Source organism: Hydra vulgaris, chromosome 04, assembly GCF_038396675.1.
Source record: "Hydra vulgaris chromosome 04, alternate assembly HydraT2T_AEP".
Classification (NCBI taxonomy): Eukaryota; Metazoa; Cnidaria; class Hydrozoa; order Anthoathecata; family Hydridae; genus Hydra; species Hydra vulgaris.
The window spans coordinates 17,603,820-17,624,182 of NC_088923.1; the positions used below are offsets into that span (position 1 = coordinate 17,603,820).

Genomic DNA, 20,363 nt, shown 5'->3' on the forward strand with positions numbered 1-20,363 from the left:
TTTCTTAGCTGTTTTATTAAAATTATCGTTTTATATTAATTTTGATGCTATTCTTCATGTCGAAGTTTATATATATATATACTAAAAGTTCATATATATATATATGTATGTATGTATGCATATATATATATATATATATATATATATATATATATATATATATATATATATATATATATATATATATATATATATATATATAGACTCAAATTAAATAATAAGTAATAAATAGTAATAAAATAAACCAAAAGTTTATATTTGGTGCAACAGTAATCCGGAAACAATGAGATATGAAAAATAACATAGATGTATTTGAATTACTTGTACAAAACTGCTTTCTGCTATTTCACTATCTATCATATAACTACGACCTTCGTAATTTGAATTTTTGAAGTTGGTTTTTTACTTTTTGTTTTTGGTTAAATTAATTTCCTTTGAAAAAGCGCATTGCGAATTGCTCTTTATAAACATAAAAAATATGCTCCAGAAAAATAAAGGTTTTTTTTTATTCATGTTATTCTATTATTTCAATTATTGATTTCGAAAAAAAAAAATTTTATCAATGCTTTTAGCTTCTTGTGAAATTTGTCTTTGTGAAATTGTTTTTTGCAATCTCCTTTTGAAATTTACGCGAAATTGACTCCATTCTGTTGGTACCTTAAAATTTTAATCGTTTGAATAATGGCAAGTTGCTTGATCCGGTCTAAACGTTTTTGGCTGAGATCTTATAAGCAAAAGTCTTGATAAGTCAAGATATTTTTCTCAAGACTTTATTTTTGGATAAATGTTAGTTCAAATAGGTTTATAATAAAAATTATTCTACGTAGGGGCGCCGAGAGCTTTCACGTCTCCTGGAACAGCAACCTTAATTGGCACCCTCTATTTTTCTAAATTATGCTGTTATTTTCGTAGAAAATCCTTTTTTTTTAGGTACCTTCTTTTTATTTGGCGTCCCTTGAACCTCTGGTGCCAAAATGGAAAAATGTCTCTTTCCCACCCCCTTCCAAAAAGCTGCTCAGTAAGTTTCGTCGTCCAAACTTTTTCTTTTTTCGTCAACTTTATGAAGCATCTTTGAATGATGAAATACTTCTTTTTATTCTTGCGTCTTTGAATTTCTAGCTCTTATTTGGATTATTAGCCTTGCAATTTCATAATTCTTTCAACCATAGATATACTTGAGTTTAATTTTGTAGCGATAGTTTTTTTTTAAATATATTTCGCTGTTCATATTAAAATAATATAATAAAATAACAATGAAACTTTTAAGTTACACAAAGAATATATATATGAAACAGACAGGGGCTCAAAAAAACTCATTTATACATACATACTCATATATACATACAAACATACTTACGCACAAATATACAAACATACTTACATACAGTATCGGACAAAACGAGTGCAACCAAATAATGCTAATTTAGTTTCTTTATATAAAAGTGCTGCATTTTTTCAATTTAGAGAAATAACTATGTAACTGTTTAGAGACAAAGTTCTTTAAGTTTTATTCATCACAAAGTTCATTATTTGTACACGAAAATTAATAAATTAATCAAAAGTATTAAAAAAAGTTGATTTCCTTCTGGACAAAACAAATGCAACTCGACAAAATGTTGACCAAGCTGTATTTTGCTATCAATATTTCGTGGTGAATCCTTCGTTGTCGATCACAGCCTTGCATCTTCGAGGCATAGATTCAATCAGGTGATTAATGAAACTCTGCGGAATCGCTGCCCAGGCCTTTTGGATTTGTTCAAACACTTGATCCTTATTACGAACACCTTCACGATTAATTCTGCAGTTGACGATCTCCCACAGGTTCTCGAAAGGGTTGAGATCTGGAGATTGAGGCGGCCAATCCATCACCGATAGATGGTTGTCTTGAAACCACTGCTTGACTACTTTCGCAGTGTGTTTCGGATCGTTGTCTTGCTGAAAAACCCATTTTATTGGCATATTCCATTCAGCATGAGGTAACATAACATCTTTCAGGATATTTTTATACATGAAACGGTCCATTATTCCATCGTTTCGATGTAATGGACCTAGACAGTTAGCAGAAAAACACCCCCAGACCATTACATTGCCTCCACCATGCTTCACGGTCTTATGGCAGTAACGTAAATCGAGGCGAATTCCGGCCGGTCGACGTACACGGCAAATGTCATCGCTCCCAATGATGTTGAACTTCGATTCATCACTGAACAGGACAGTTCGCCATTTCTGCACATTCCAGTCAATATGAGATGTAGCAAACAGGAGTCTTTTCTTTTGGTTTTTTAGTGAAATCAGCGGTTTCTTTGCAGGGCGTCGAGAAAACAATCCGGCTTCAACAGCACGTCGTCTGATTGTTCGGTCCGATACAGGCAGCTCTAATTGCTTTTGTATCTTGACTGATAATATCCAGGGATCCTTCTTGACGGATCTGACGATCATAGAATCCCCTCTAGAAGTGGTGGAACGCGGTCTTCCACCTTTGTTATCTGCTGCCAACTTCCCCGTGGTAGTATAGTTCGTTTCGTTTTTAAGACATGTAAAATTAGGAACACTTTTTAGCATTGTTTGATGTTGGTTGCAAATGTTTTGTCCAATACTGTATATGAGTAAATGTTCCAGGTAACGAAAGAAAAACTATTCAAACTAAAATGAGTAGAATATATTTATTATTTAAATTTTGACAAATATTTAAAAAAATTTCCTCTAACACAGGAAAAATTTTTTTAAATATTTGTCAAAATTTAAATAATAAATATATTTTACTCATCTTAGTTTGAATAGTTTTTCTTTTGTTACCTGGAACATTTACTCATACTTGTTAAAAAAATTTGCTAAATATATATATATATATATATATACATATATATATATATATATATATATATATATATATACATATACATATACATACATATACATACACACATACATACACATATACATACACATACACATACATACACATATATATATATATATATATATATATATATATATATATATATATATATATATATATATATAGACACACACACACACACACACACACACACACACACACACACACACACACACACACACACACACACACACACACACACATATATATACATACATATATATATTATATATACATACATATATACATATATATTACGAAAAAAACGCGTCAAGAAGTGAAGAAGAAAAAATAAAGTTTCATTACGATATTAGAAATGATTATCTTACAAGAACTTTCCACAAATAGTCACTAGCAACCATTAATTTAGAACCATCATCAAAAATAACCTTAAAACAAATGATAAATAATACTCAAATAAAATCTAAACATATTCAAGATCAACCTTTCGACAAAAACACTTCTTACTTTGACTCGGATAAAGCCACTATTTTTCTTAAAAGATTTAAATTATGCTTTTCTAATCAATTCTCAGTGTTTCATCTAAATATTCGTAGCATTACCAAAAACTTTGAAGAACTCAAAATCCTACTACTTAATCTAAACTTTAACTTTAGTTTAATTTGTTTAACCGAAAGCTGGATTTTAGAAACATCATTTTATCAAAATTCTAATTTTATTTTGCCCAATTACAAAGCCATTAGCTTTGAACGTAAATCTTTGAAAACAGGTGGAGGTATATGTGTCTATGTGCTTGAAGAATTTACTTATAAAACTAGATATGACCTGTCGTTTTCTGAGCCAGATTTCGAATCTTTCACTTTAGAAATTTATATCAAACCATCAAAAAATACTATCGTAACAACTTCACACCGACCACCAAACGGAAGTTTAAACAACTTTAAAAATCACTTAAATGACTATTTTGAAATCGCATGCAAAAAAAAGAAAGATAGCTCGTTTTTATTGGTTGGAGATTTCAACGTGGACTATCTCAAATATAGTGAAAATATTAAAATACAACAATTTTACAATCGCTTTAATGAGTTTGGAATGGTGCCAATAATAAAGAAACCAACAAGAATCACGCAAAACTGTTATTCTGCAATCGACAATATTTTCACAAACACTCTTTTTCATTCCATATTTAAATCAGGCATTATTCGAAGTGACATAAGTGACCATTTTCCAGTCTTTGCAATTTTCAAAAAACCAAAAAATATACTAAAGAAAAATTCATTCTTAAAAAAAAGAATCTTTACCACCCAAGCAAAAAATATGTTTAAACTAGAGTTGTCTTCTATAAATTGGAACTTTGTATATCTTGAGACATGCGCTAACAAAAGCTACAACCTATTTCTAAATAACTTTCTTAATTTGTACGACAAGCATTTTCCTAACAAAACTAACCGAATTAAAACTAAAAGACTTCTCAATCCTTGGTTCTCAAAAAACCTTTTAAAGTGTTCGAAGCGAAAACAAAAGCTATATATACGTTTTATTAAATCAAAGAAAGATCGCGACAAGCATAATTACTTAAACCACAAACGTCTATATGAAAGAACCAAAAAAATAGCCCGAACTACATATTTTAAAAAAACAAGCTATTGAGCCTAAAAGGTAACGGGTAAAAAACATGGGATGCAATTAAAGAGATTCTCGGTAAAAAAAAAATTCACAATAAAGTCTTACCAAGCGTGATTACCGTTGACGACACTCAGATCTCTGATGGTAAATCAGTAGCAACAAAATTTAATGAGTTTTTCGTAAACATAAGTCCAAACTTAGCCAGTAAAATTAAACACACTCCTATTCATTTCTCGAACTATCTATCGAAGTCTGATAAAAACTTAGAATTTAAAAAACTCACTAGTAAAAAACTTGAGGATTCGATGAAAAAACTAAATACTAATAAAGCAACAGGTTATGATTTTATTTCAGCAAGCATTATCAAAGATTGCTATGGATTTATTAAAGATGTTTTATTAGATGTTTTTAACAAATCGCTCAATACAGGTGTTTTTCCAGATAAACTTAAAATTGCAATTACTACACCCATTTTTAAAACAGGAGATGAAAGTCTGGTTTCAAATTATCGACCTATTTCAGTGTTACCAGTTTTTTCTAAAATCCTCGAGTGTATCATGTATAATAGGCTATTTTCCTTTTTGGACAAAAACAATCTTCTTTATTGTAACCAATATGGTTTTCGATCTAATTACTTTACGGAGCATGCACTTATGCAACTAGTTGAAGTTATCAGTGGAGCATCTTCTCATAACAATTTCACTTTAGGTATATTTCTAGATTTGTCAAAAGCGTTCGATACCGTTAACCATCAAACTTTACTAGATAAAATAAAGTATTATGGAATATGCCATACATACCATAAATGGTTTACCAGTTACTTAACTGATAGAAATCAGTTTATATCTCTAAATGACGGTTTTCAGACAAACAAACTTAAAATATTATGTGGGGTTCCACAGGGCTCCATCTTAGGTCCTCTACTATTTCTAATATACGTCAACGATCTATATAAAGCATCAAATACAATGTCTACCATCATGTTTGCAGATGACACCACTTTATTTCATTCTCACAACAACATTATTTCTCTATTTCAAGTTGCAAACAAAGAACTAGAACAAATATCAATCTGGCTTAAGGCGAACAGCCTATCTTTAAACACTGTTAAAACTAAGTTTTCCTTATTCCATTCTAAACGAAAGTTTCAATATATTCCTAAATCCTTACCAATGCTATATATAAATAGCATGGAAATTGAGCGCTCTTTCACAAATAAATTACTTGGTGTCTTAATAGATGAAAACTTATCCTGGAGAGATCCTATTAAATATATTAGCAATAAAATCTCAAGAAATATTGGTATTTTATATAAAACCCGTCAAATCTTAGACAAATCTACCCTAACTCAGCTATATTTTGCATTCGTACATAGTTATTTATATATGGCAATATTATTTGGGGTAGTACAAACAAATCTAAACTCAAATGTCTCCTCAAACAACAAAATCATGCAGCACGCATTATTCATTTTCAAAATCGCTTCACAAACGCTAAACCTCTTCTAAGAAGTATGAGAGCACTTGATATTTATGAAATAAATGTATTCAAAGTTACACAATTTATGTTCCAACATCAGTTTAAAAAAACTCCGAAGGTTTTCGAAAATACTTTTCCTAAAATATCAAACCGATACAACACTCGATCAACCGGAAATTATAAAAAACCTTTCCCTATATCAAAACTTACGAGCTTTGCCATTTCCTATCGTGGCCCAATGCTATGGAACCATTTTACAAGCATGAGTTGTAAACTAAGAGAAGCCAATACCTCTCAAAAATTCAAAAAGAACATAATTGAACTAATTGTCAATCAAGATTCCTTACTTGATTTTTTCTAACAATAAACTTTTGCTGTCTTTTTTATCATCAAAGGTTACTAATGACAAGATTTTATTTTCTTCATGTTCTCCAGTCTTGAAACTACTATATATGATAAAGTGTATTTTGTATTTAATATTTTTAAATATTTTATATGTCGGAAATCATCTTTAATTGTAAATAATTGCTTGACAAAAATAAATCAATAAAAATATACATATATATATATATATATATATATATATATATATATATATATATATATATATATATATATATATATATATATATATATACATACATACATATATATACATCATCAATCGTAAAAATATATACATACATACATATATATACATCATCAATCGTGAATGTATATATATATATACATTCACGATTGTATATATATATATACAACGATAATCGTGAATGTATATATATATATATATATATATATATATATATATATATATATAAAATATATAGTTTGTTCAATAAAAACTTGAGAAAATTTTTTTTAAACTATTTTGTTCCATAAAAATGGTCCGCGAAAAGCAATACAAAACTTACTATAATTTGTTTGAAAATATGGCTGCTTAATAAAATTATCATTGCGTAGAATGTATTTATCTTTTGACAAATACAAATTATGAAAAGAAACCGGGGAAGAATTGATTTTACATAAAAACATAAAACATAGTACATTATAAACATTAAGTTGATATATATATTTAGTGCATTCATTTTTCTTAATAGAGGTTTTGCATGTGTAAAACGTTCACTAAAATTTATTTAACGTGCTATGTGCTTCTGATAACGATGAAGAGGTTCAAGTTTGATTTTATTGGTACTAGCCCATGCAATATTTGCCAAGTTAATATGGCTGTGAATAAAAGAGAAATATAATTGAGTTAGAATTTTCTTGTTCAAAAAGCTTCTTACCTTATATAAAATTCCTATATTTTTTAAAGTTTTGTTGCATAAATTTTCAATATGAATTTTTCAAGTAAGGTTATCATCAACATAAACACCTAAAAATTTTGTAACATTCACTCTGTTTATTTCGTTTTTTTTTTAATGTTAAGCGATAATTTGTTCGATTTAAACCAATAAGAAATCTTGTTTAATTCTGAATTCATAAGTTGAAACAGTGTATGAATGTTAGAATTCAAAAATATTAAAATGTTCTAAAAATCTAAAATGTTAAATCTAATTATAAAATCCAAAGTGTTAAAAATGTTAGAATTCTAAAATGTTAGAATATGTTATTTAAGTTGTAGCAATAAATTAATTCCAAAAATTTTAAGTTTCTTCTTTGCATTGTCAAAAGTTTTAGCATAAATATGTAAAGACCTCCAAAATTGAACCAGTCGTCCGAAGCTACTGGGAAAAAAAGATCAAATATTCAGAAAGAAAATGAGAAGAAAAATACACGGACACTTTTAAATTGCGTTCTTTGGAAAAAAAAGTGTAGATTAGCGCAAGCAGTTAGTTAAATTATCTTTAATTTTTCTGACTTCCATAAAAACAAAACTAAAGTTATTGTGTTGATCAATATTTATTTATAGTTCAATGATATAAAGATCAATGATTTCAAAGAGTAACAATATATTTTTCTTGACAAAGACATCGAAGGTTCTCAGAAAAATCAACTGAATTTTTAGTTAAAGCATCACAGTAACCAACAAATAAATAAAAAGTGGTCTTGATACAAAGTAGACCAACTTCTAACGACATTACATTGTCTAAAAGAGTTAGACTTTGAGCCGAATAAAAACAGGACCTGAATAAAAAGCAACTCTTAAACTTCTAATTGTTTTAAAATGAAAATATAATTTTTTTTAAAAGAATCGCTTAAGTATACTTAAAATAACATTTTTTTTGAAATTTTTTTAAAAGTTTTACAGATATCACTTTTATAGGATTAAAACGTTCTTGTAGGCATTTTTAGTCTATGTTGACATTAAAAAATCGGAAAGGTTTGAATGGTAATTTTTAATTTGCACAGTTATTATTTTTAACTTTTAGGAGTTTAACTTAAAATAATTTTAAAATCGTAAACAATGTAGTTTGATAAAAGTATTTTTGTCTAAATCTATTTTAATATATATATATATAAAAAAAAAAGTAAAAAAAGAAAAAAAAAAGTTAAAATTCCAACTGTCATAAATTATTTCACATTAAGATAACCCCTCCTCCTAACCCCCTCCTTTACACTTTTCGACACAAAGGTATAAAAGTTATTATAAAAATAAATTCATTAACAAAATTTTTTATAAAAGACAGACTTTTTACAGAATTAGAAAAACACTTAAATAACAGAATTAGAAAAACACTTAAATAAAAACAGCCTACTGATAATTATAAGAAAATCTGTTTATTGCCGTATTTTAAATATTGTAAATTTATGATTTAAGATACGTAATGCGATATGCTGAATAAAAGCAAAACAGTTTTTTAAATATACATTTTCCCCAAAACATAAAAAAAAACTGACGTCAAATTTTGAAATTCTTTCCAAAATATAAACTAGTAAATCAAAAAATTTTCAAATCCATGCTTTATGCAAGCAGAATTCTATTGGGCCTAGAAATTCTTTTTTTGTTATCTTTTGTAGAAGGAAAAATTACTGTTTTTTTTTTTTTTAAAATTTAAAAATTACTGTTTTTACTAAATTTTTCTTTTTTAACTTAATAACTTAAGACTTATTAACTTAAAACAATAGGTTTTTAACTTAATAACTCAAGACTTATTACTTAATAACTTAAAACAATAGGTTTTGAATCGCTGCACTTTAATGTCTTCGAAACTGCAAATAATTTGCAAATTAATGATTTTTGTGACGTAATACGCAATTCATATCAAATAAATAAAATATATGGGGAAATACAAATTAAATTTTTGTTAACTTAATTAACTTTTTTTGGTCAAATTTTTCCATTTCCTTGTATTGTCATCGAAAATGATTAAGTGTGCAAAATTTGAGCAAAATTGGTTGAGAAAAAAGCTTTCAAAAATTGATTTCAAGTTTTGTGGCACACAAACATATATATATATATATATATATATATATATATATATATATATATATATATATATATATATATATATATATATATATATATATATATATATATAGAGAAAGTAACCTTATATAAAGCATGGAAAAAAGCTCATTTTTTGCACAGTTTTTTAAATTTAAATTTCTCCAAAATACAAATAAAAAAATCCCGACATAATTATTTAAATTTAGACTAAAAAAAAAAATAATTGCAAAATTAGATAAAATACTCAATATTTATATACAATAGTTTTATATTGCATTAAAAAAAAAAAAAAAATTAAAAACAAAAATAAAAAATAATTTGTTTATGTAATATTATTCTATTTTAAAACATATTAACTTTAGTATATATAAAGATAGTGCATATATTTAAGTATAGTACATATATTTAAACCAATGTAACATAATTTAAACGAATAGTATAAATATTTTAATCCTAATACTCAAATAATTAAATCATTAGATAAAACATATTTTTGCTTAATTTATTTTAAAATTTTTTGAAAAAAGTATTATTTTAAAGTAATAATTCTTTAAGAAGTTAGTGGTTAAAAATAACTGGGTAGAAAAAAATTAGTTTATATTTTAATAAATTATATTTAAAAAAAATATATATATGTATTTTTAAATTAGCTGCAGTAATTTACTATTAACTCAAAACATATAAAGCTAAGAATTTTCATAACGACTACAGAAACGTTTTCTAGTACTTGGTTACTTTATAATATTTTTACGGTTTACGGTTTAATTTACAGCTAACTCATTTTACAGGGTTTGCTTAACTCAAAGTAGTTTATTTGCTATATTAAACTATATTATTTGCTACATTTTATTTTCAAATTTGCTATATTATTTTCTGCTAACATATCTTGCTTATATTTTTTATTATTTTTATTATCAATATATACTCAACTTATTCTGAGTTATAGTTTATACTTTTAAATGAAATAATAATAATAATAACAAAAGTAAAATTAATTTCGACAAAAAAAAAAAAAAAAACTGATATTATTTAATATATTATATTGATCTTTTTTTTTTACTTAAAAAAGGAAACAAAATTAGCTAAAAGTTTGATATAGTTAAAAGTTTGAGTTCATATTTCAAAATTGATAACAAAAATCTATAAATTCTATTTTAAAAAACTTGTGTTTTTGAACTCAATTTTAGAAAATTAAATTTTTCTTTTTTTTTTTGAAAATTGAATTTTTTCCATTATAATTATACCTTAAAATAAAAAAATAAAACACATTTATTTATTTTCTTTTTCTTGTTCTTCCAAAAAACGCGGGTTTTTGTATATTTCACCATTGACATCATTCCATGGTTGCACTTCGCCAGACAAAAAAGCAATAAAAAATGTTCCTCCAAAGAAACAAATGGCAGCAGCAATAAAAAATACACTTCTATAATTTTTAGAAGACGGCTAAAGATAAACAAGAAACATCAATATTAAAGATGCATAAGTATTTTATGGCATTGTAACATATGATATCAACATATTATATAATATATAAAAATTTGAAACGAAAATTTTTTTACATGCACTCCACAATTACCAGGTTATTTAAAAGAAGGCACTTTTCTGGGAGAATGGTAATTTCGACTTTTTTATCCCTTAAAAATATACCTGAATAATTTTACTCAAATAAAAAATACAAAATAAGAAAAGAATCAAAGTCTGATGATTTTCCGTTCTGGAGATAATTTCAAAAATCAGCATTTTTTAAATAAAATTAGCATATTAAGCTGTTTATAAATGCTTAGTTTTAAAACCTAGTTTTAAAAAGTTTTTAAACCCCACCCCAGGGCCTTTTAGTAAATATTATATATTTTTAGATTTATCATTTAATTTTATACGAAAAAAAAAATAGATTAAAAAATGAATGGCAACCAACAATAGTTAGAAAATTTTAGTAAGATTCTTTGATACAAGCGATTTTGATTTTAATTTTTTTGATCTTAATTAACCAACATTAAAATATTATTTATATACTATTGTTAAAGTCTAAAATAGAGCTGAAACTGTCTGCAATAGTGTTGAAACTGTCTACAATAGTGTTGAAACTGTCTACAAAAGTGTTGAAACTGTCTACAATAGTGTTGAAACTGTCTACAATAGTGTTATTTACAAAATTAATTATCTCTAGCATAAACATTTGTCAACAGAACCAAAAAAATTAATTATCTCTAGCATAAACATTTGCCAACAGAATCAGAAAAATTAATTCAACCAAAAAAAGTATTTTAAGCAGTGAATTCATTATAATAAATTCAGCAATTTTTGTGCACAACAAGACAACTTTAAACAACATTATATAAAAAAAAGCATTAACAACTTGAAGTATAAACTTAATCCTAAAAAAACTAAATCATAGATTCTTTGCTTTTATACTAAAAACACTAAATCATCGATTCTTTGTTTTTAAACTATTAGTATAAAAATAAATAATCAATGTTATAGTGTTTTTAGTCTAAAAACAATAAACCGTTGATTTTTTATTACATCAAAAATTTGTTTATTACAATGAAATTTGAAATTTTTAGTTTTTTACATCGATACCAAAACAGAAAAAGTAACATTCATTGAACCAATATATTTTCTTCCCAAACAAATAAAACTAAATATTTTTATTTCGATTGGGTTAATAAATATCACCAAAAATCGTCTGGGGTTTATTTATGCTAAAATTACCTGTTAGGTTTAACTTTTAAAAAAATAATTTTATTAGTATTTTTTGTTTAACTTCAGTTGTTTTAGTTTTATTTTAGTGTTTCTATTGGAATTATTATTTATTTCATATTTTCTACCAATGGTATAATAAATAATTTGATTTAGTTATATTTATTTATATTATACGGTGCATCTACACTTTCAACATTGTTTCATAAAAAAAAAATATTGGTGCTTCTACCAATTTGGGTGTGTTTGGGTTATGGCTACTTGTAGTGAGCCTTTTTTTACTGCAGTATGGAATAGGTGTAAGTTGCGGGGTAAATCATAAGTGGGGATGACGTTTAACTTACGGAATAAAGTTGTTATTAGTACTGATCTTCTTCAAAATAACAGTAATAATAAACAGGACTCTGAGAAGAAGTTTATTACTTAACCACTACACAAATTACGTTTCTATTCTCAAGCCTAACATTAGTGTATGCATACTTTTTATTTTGCAGTCAATATTTTATTTTGTAAGTTTTTGTTTAGTGATATACTTGTTGTCTATCTCACTTAAAGTGTAAATAAAAAGTTTTTATTATCTTTGTAAGTATTGTTTTGGTGTACTGTCATATTTTTGTCATTGTATTAGTATATCTAAATATGCTTCATTGGAAAATTAATTTTCCTCTATTCTAATGTACATCATTTTCCCCTCAGACATTCGCTGCTCGTGTGTGACTATTGGGAAAATTTATATGCTAAAGTTTTTAAATAATACTTGATAACATCAGAGAGTATATAGAAACAATATAACTTACATCACCGTTTGTAAAATGCCCTGTAACAGATGGTGTAATACAACCAGCAACTGTTCCAAGGGTGTTAGATAAACCCATCAAAATGCCACCAAACCTTGGACTTATATCTAAATGGTTAACTAAATATCCACTACCATTGAGAGCTAAAAAAGCAGTTGCAAGCACCATGCAAGAAACTGACCATGCAATATTTGTGCAACTTGAGTAACTTGCAAGAATAAGAAATACAGCAGATGGATAGAAACCTTAAAAGAAGTAAAAACCAATTTCAATCTTTAAACAAAAAAATATTTAAAAAATGAAATAAAAAACTTTTAAATAAAGTTTCTTAGAGAGTTAAGCAAGGGAAATAATAAAACTTTTTTAATTGCTAAATGGGTAACTAGTTGTTTTATGGCGATTTTATTTGTTTTCTTTTTACCTTTAGTGTGGCCACAGACTACTTTATACTTTTATTGCTCATTATTTAGTTTCAAACCTAATAACTAAATATGATTATTTTTATTAGTAATATACCTAATACTTGCAACATCTCAAAAATGTTTTATTCTAAAGTAATTTCTTTACTCAGTTATCAATGAAATTAATATATCAAAAAATATATATATCATTATAAAATATCAATTATAACAATTGTATTAATCAACTTTACACTTAATATAAACAATGTAATTTTTGATTAAATATTCAATGATTAATTGGTACATTTAAGCGTTTAAAAGATAACATTGTACCACCTAGGTACATTAATATTCTTTTGCTTTAAAATAGGTTTCAAAAATATTTCAAATTTTTAAAAAACTACCACAATACACTTAAGCAAAATTGCTTATAACATGATCATATAATGAGATTATTTTATGGTATTACAAAGGATAATTCTTGTCAACTATATTCCCAAGAAAAAGTTAAATACACAATATACATTTAAAAACAATTTTTTTTATGAAATTCCTTAAAAACCTTTACCAACACTGCTTCTTCACAGATCTTTTCAGATTTTTGAAGATCTATCTGTGTTACTTTACCACGGCCAACAAAAAAAAACAACTAAAGACCCTAAACTAAAATAAAAACTACTAGAGACAAATCATTTCACAATGTTCTGCTGTTTTCCATAAGAAAGTATATAATTGATTATTGTCAAATAACCACTAATTATTACATAACTTTCATGTATAAACCTGCAAAATTCAGTAGGTTTGGGATTATGGTCTAATTTTTGAAATTAAATACCTTATTTCCATAGCGTTTATCATTCATTTTTGTAAATTTACAATGTTAGAGTGCCAGATGATAATGCCATAGATATTTTTAAAAAACCTACATGCTATCATAATAACAAACAACAAAAAACTTTTTTATGATTATAATTATTACATTGAAACTATAAACTAACCAATCGCAGATATAAATCTTCGAGTACATGTAGTTGTCCATTTTTTCTTTCTTATAAAATCGCTAAACCAGCCAATAAATAGTGATACTACAAATGCTGCTATAAAAGGCAGAGCAGATAAGAAACCATTCTAAATAAATAAATAAAAAAATGAATTACTAAAACAAATGATTAGATAAATAGAAAATTATATTCTGTAAACTATGCAATGTACATAGTGCAATTTACATAATGCAATGAACATATTGCAATGTACAATAATATTAATAATCTGTAGTATAATGACTTGATAGAGGCTAAATACAACTATTTACAGAAATGTTTCTGTAAACAATTAAACAAATAAGCAAGCAGGATAAAAAATATTTTGTAAAATATGTTTGCATTTTATCTTTTCAGAATTGAAAATGGAGAATTATAGTTTTTCTTTATGTTAACTTTGTTTTTTCTAATGTAACAATTATCTATTTAATGCTATCGATATTATCTACTAAATGTAATTATGATTAACTTAATGATATTGGTTTATTACTCTAATGTTATTCTATTTTAGATTAGTTGGATAATAACTTAGGTACCAATGTTCACCTTTAAATGGGGGAACTAATTTAGATAACGGGTAGTTTGTGAAAACTAAATTTTGGACTTCGTTTTTTACATTTTTACGTAAGCAAGAAAGAAGCCATTCAACTGCTGACATCAGTTAATTTTAAACTGTTTCTAACATTACAAAAAAAATTTTTGTATAATTTTTACAAGCTGATGATGCTGGTAACCATAATCCATAAAAATTTCTAATAATAAATTATTAATTGTATTAAGAGAATTCATATTCATTGATGTTTTCTTACTAATATATATATATATATATATATATATATATATATATATATATATATATATATATATATATATATATATATTTATTAGGGTTATGACTTTTTGTAAAATATTTAATTTACTGTTATATAAATCAAAGAACTTTTGCTCAAAAGTAATGAAAATGGGTTTTGTTCTGATTAAATTTCAAAAAACGTCACCCACAACACGTAATTTTTAGAATGGTAAAGAAGTAGTATATGCAGGCAGTAGCATTTCTTTCTGAAACCTAGAATTTTCTTTAACCTTTTAGAACTTTCTAGAATTTTTTGTATTGTTCTGGATATTTTTAGAAACCTCTGAAACTTTCTAGACTTTTCTGGAGTCATCTAGGAGTTTATGGAAATCAGAAAGATTTAGACTATATAAGCTGTCTAATTGAGCAATGCTAATAATTATATATGAATCTGTATTCGCAAAATGGCAGTCAAATAATATAGAAGTACAATAGCATTTATATTTATTATTATTGCTTTTCAGAAATTTATTCAAGTATTATCTTCATTCATAATGTTCTATAAGAAAAGTGCTTCCACTACTGAAAGAAACAAGATGATCTGTATGACAAATCTTGTATGAGTCACATAGGAAAAGAAAAACTGTTCCACTAGAAGAGCAATCACTGGAAGATAACAGCAGGGCACAACTTAAAATTTAAATTGTTTGTTGTAGAAAAAATGAAGAAAACACTACATTTAGAAAGCTGGTCACTGCATTTTGATGTTAAATGTAAAAGATGCTAAATGTTAAAGACGCATTTTGATGTTAAATGCAAAAGATGTTAAATGTTAAAGACGCCAAGAATATCAAGTTTGAAGAATAAACAAAGAGAAGTTAAGTTAACAGCACTAGATCTCCCAGACAAAAAAGCAGATACTACTTTTCTCAATGAATACAATTAATGAAAGAGTATAAAGATGATTGTAACAGACACTATGAATGTAAAAACTGGAAGAAGGAATGGGATTCTCAGTCAGATACAAAAACATTTTGCTGAAAAAAACTGAAAGAACCACAATTCATTGGTTGTCAACATCATGTTCTTGACCAAGTCCTTAGCATAGTAATAGATGAAGAACTTGGAGAAAATAACATATCCACTAATATTGAACCATTTATTGCAGAACTTGTAAAGAACTATGAAAAGCTCAGGAAGAATTTCAAGAATGGTAAAGAAGTGATTAATGAATCAGCAGGATGGCATAATTATATGAAATTTCTATTTCGTTTAACTCGGGTTTCTGTTTTTTTAAAGAATCTGGAGTATTTCCTAAAGTAAAGTTTCATAAAATACCTACATTAAACAATGCAAGATGGAACTCATGAGCAATACTAGCTCTTTTGACATTTATTCTCATACCAGAGAGAAGAATGAGAACTCACTACTCGGAATTTGTAAGTTCATTTACAAATTTTGTAGGTAATCCCTTACAGATGAGTAGACCGTTGGTTTACTGACCATATGTACAATGCAGATGATTATCCGAAGCTATTTAGCAACTTCCACGGTGGCAAAAAAATGTTAAACACAAGGAAAAGGTTTTGGAATCAGGAACCATCAAGGCTGGAAATTCCCAGAAAAAATCAGTATGCAGAACAAGCAATAAAGTGTCTTCAAAATATTTTTGACATCTGTAAAAAGAAAGAGAACCTCTAGAGTAGATTTATTTTGTCTAACAAAGCATAAGAATTGTTTGTTATGTTTTAATTAAGCTGAATACTACACAACATTTCTTTGATATATTATTAAGTTTGTAATTTTATATTTATTTATAATTTAGAATATTAGAATGTAACAATAAACTGTTAAATGCTTAAAAACTACATAATAACTCACCAATTAAAAAAATAGAATAAAAAAAAAACAACGATAATAAAACTGCTTGAAATTTTATTCATATGCATATATGGTAAATTTAAATTTTTGGTTTGTTGGAGACCTTTTTCAATGAGAAAATCGAATTAATGTCTTTTTTATTACTTTTGTACAAATATTGATTTATGACTCAAGAACATCTGGTCACAGAAAAGTCATAGATATATTACTAACTCAAAGAAGTGTAAAGTAGTTTTCCATGACTTCATGGTTTTCATTTGTTTTGATTAGTAGAAATAGTTTTTTTGGTAAGATAAGAAATATAAACTTTATTTATAAGTTGGATACATGTTGCTTTTAAGAATGTTGAAAAGATTTTTAATGTCATAGTAAAAATTAAGCTTAGTATTATTAATTTTAAAGGTTCTATCAGTTGAACATTCAATTAAATTTACCTTGTGAGATAAAACTACAAAAGAAATCTAATATCTCTTTCTTGGACATTAATATCAACAAAGTAAATAGTTCCTTATGTACCTCCATTTTTTATAAGGAAATGTATTTAGGTATTCATACTTCTAGTTGTTTTATTCATAAAACATAAATATATTTATTATACTGCATTTTGTAAGTTTTTTTCCGTTAAGAACTGTTTCGTAGGTTGCAGTGCAAAACAGTTTCATTTCGAAAGAAATTTGGTTCTTTATCATTATTTCAAAAAAGTAATACCTCAAAATATTACTATATTGCGATATTGAAAATAAAATTTTATTATAAACATTTTCATATATAAAGATTTTATTTTTTACAACTATAACTTTTTAACAAACAAACTTTCTATATAGAATTTAAAACGCCTTTTAGTGAAAGAGCTCGTTTCGCAAGTGCGACTTCCTTAAGCGCTACTTTTGTATGTAGCAAAATAGTTTTATTTTGTAATTCAACTTGCGAAAGGCTAAACTTTGTAAGTAGCATTAGCGAAATGAACATTGACGGTTTTAAATGTTTTGTAAAAAATAAATTCCTTTTTTTCAATATCTTTTGGAAAGAACTTTATTTTTCCCGAATTGTACAAAATCTTCCGGTTAACAACTCTAATGCCCATTCAAATAAAAAAAGAGTGTGATTTTGGGACACTCTAATACATAATTAAAAATAAATACCTCTGTCAATTTAAAATCAAGAACATCTTTGAAGTATTTTGGAAGTCCGGTAAGAACCATATACCACACCCAATTATTGGAAAAATGAGCAATCAGTATTGCCCAAACACGCCAAGAAGAAAATATTGAAACCCATGGTACCTTCACATTCTAAATGGTAAAAAAGAATTTGGAACTATAAAATTTAGTTAAAATGTTGTTGTTTAAAGACTATTTTAGATACATATAAAATGGCACTGTATCCATACTAAAAAACAAATAAGCAGGGATAATTGGTATATTAGGGTGAATACAATGCCCCATAGTTTGGAAATTTGATCTGTACCTATTCTTAAAACTTTCTATTGGTTCTCACAAGACACTCTGTTAAATTTTTTCAAATTTTTTTTTTATAATTGTTAAAAAATAATTTTTATTATGCAATAAACTTAGAATAATAATTCTTGTGCTAATTTTATATTATTTTTGAAATTTTAATAAAATTTCGCTTCTTTCGAGACCCGACATGACAAACATTTGAAAAACTTTTTTTTATTCTGCTTAGGGTCTCGTAGCAAGTTTCAAACTTTAGGTGGCCCCCCTAAATCTCATTTAATTTTAAAAAAATTCAACAGTGTCTTGTGAGAACCAATAGAAAGTTTTAAGAATAGAGACAGATCAATTTTTGAATGTATGGGGCATTGGATGCACCCTAATATATATATATATATATATATATATATATATATATATATATATATATATATATATATATATATATATATATATATATATATATATACATATATTATATATATATATATATATATATATATATATATATATATATATATATATATATGTATATATATATATATATATGTATATATATATATATATATATATATATATATATATATATATATATATATATATATATATATATATATATATATATATATATACACACATATAAGGTGCAAAGGATAGCCATATTTTAAAAATTTTATTTGAATTGGTCGTATAAAGTTGTTTTTGTTTACTATCAAAAAACCGCAAGAAAATTTTTTTTGTAAATTTCTTGATCTATTAATTTTAATATGTTAGGTGGTGCATACATTACTTTGAAACAATAGTTTTACGCAATGTGTAAAACTATTGTTTCAGGAAAATGCGGAAATAAAGTGCATTATTCTATTAAGAAATTGTTCTTAAAACCTATTACCTTAATTTCACTCTAAACTAAAGTTTTTATTTTGTTGAAAAAGATTTAGTATGAGTTAGTATGGGTTAGTATGTAAATTAAATCACATTATTAAGTTATAATTTATAACTTAAACATTTAATTTTTTTCGGACTAAAAATCTTACGACTTTCTTTACATCTATCACAATAATTTTGAATTAAGTTGAATAAGTTTTTGAAATTTTTTTAATATAAAGTTTTTGAAGTTTTTAATATAAAGTTAAGTGACTTTTACCCTAATATTTTTTGCCTAAACTTGTAAAATGTAATTATCAATATACTAATTTAATTAGTAAAATATTTGTTTTTTATTAAAACCAATAATTTAGTTCACTAATATAATAAAATTAATTTGATGCAAAAAAGTCCTTTTGACAACTGGATTAAAATAACAATTTTAGTAGCCCTTCATTAAACTCGTCTGGTACCATTGGGTGACTTGTAAAGTGATTAGTAAAGAATTTTTCATTTAAGTCATCTCTTATACCTAATAACTGCACTCTTCTTGTCATTTCATAGAAACTATAGTTATAAATTGTTTGTCATCATAGCTGCTTTCATTGTTAAAGCTATTTCTCACTTAAACTCTTCTAAATTTTGTACTCCTAGTAACATTTCTGTTGACCTTACACAGGTATTTACAAGAACTCTCAGCAATACTCTTTTAACAATTTAAAAAATATTTAACTAAGTATTGTTTTCCTGCTGAAATATGATATCTATGGTTACAACTTTAAAAAAAAACTAAGAAATTTCCCAATAAACCTTACTATTCTTGGCAAAAGTCTTGGATCGTTTTTAATTTTTTTTTTTTAAACATCTTCGCTTCCAACAAGGCTGCAGGGAGCCACTAATTAAAGTTGGAAGTTACTGAAAGAAAAAAGATGAAGATTGTTGAGCAAGATAACAATTGACGGACGAATTAAAGGATTGCAAATTATATGAATCAGGAAAGCAAGATGAAGGAAGCTAATTCCAAAGAGCTGATGTTCGAGAAAAAAAACTAGACGAATAAGCGTTTTTGGAGCACTT

The 20,363-nt window shown here is 26.0% G+C and overlaps 1 protein-coding gene across 2 annotated transcripts in view; it reads right to left on the reverse strand.

Moving 5' to 3' along the window:
- Positions 1 to 10,554: 10,554 nt before the first annotated feature.
- LOC100203434 (sialin) overlaps positions 10,555 to 20,363 on the reverse strand; it is a 50,138-nt gene continuing 40,329 nt past the window's right edge. Inside the window, exons 8-11 of one of the 2 annotated variants that reach the window (XM_065795660.1) lie at positions 18,108 to 18,257; positions 14,250 to 14,379; positions 12,851 to 13,095; positions 10,555 to 10,796 (exon numbers count right to left, since the gene is read on the reverse strand). In XM_065795660.1, coding sequence (XP_065651732.1) covers positions 10,623 to 10,796; positions 12,851 to 13,095; positions 14,250 to 14,379; positions 18,108 to 18,257 — 699 coding nt within the window. In that variant the 3' untranslated portion in view covers positions 10,555 to 10,622. The remainder of the gene's footprint in view (positions 10,797 to 12,850; positions 13,096 to 14,249; positions 14,380 to 18,107; positions 18,258 to 20,363) is intronic. The other variant, XM_065795661.1, reaches the window with a different exon arrangement.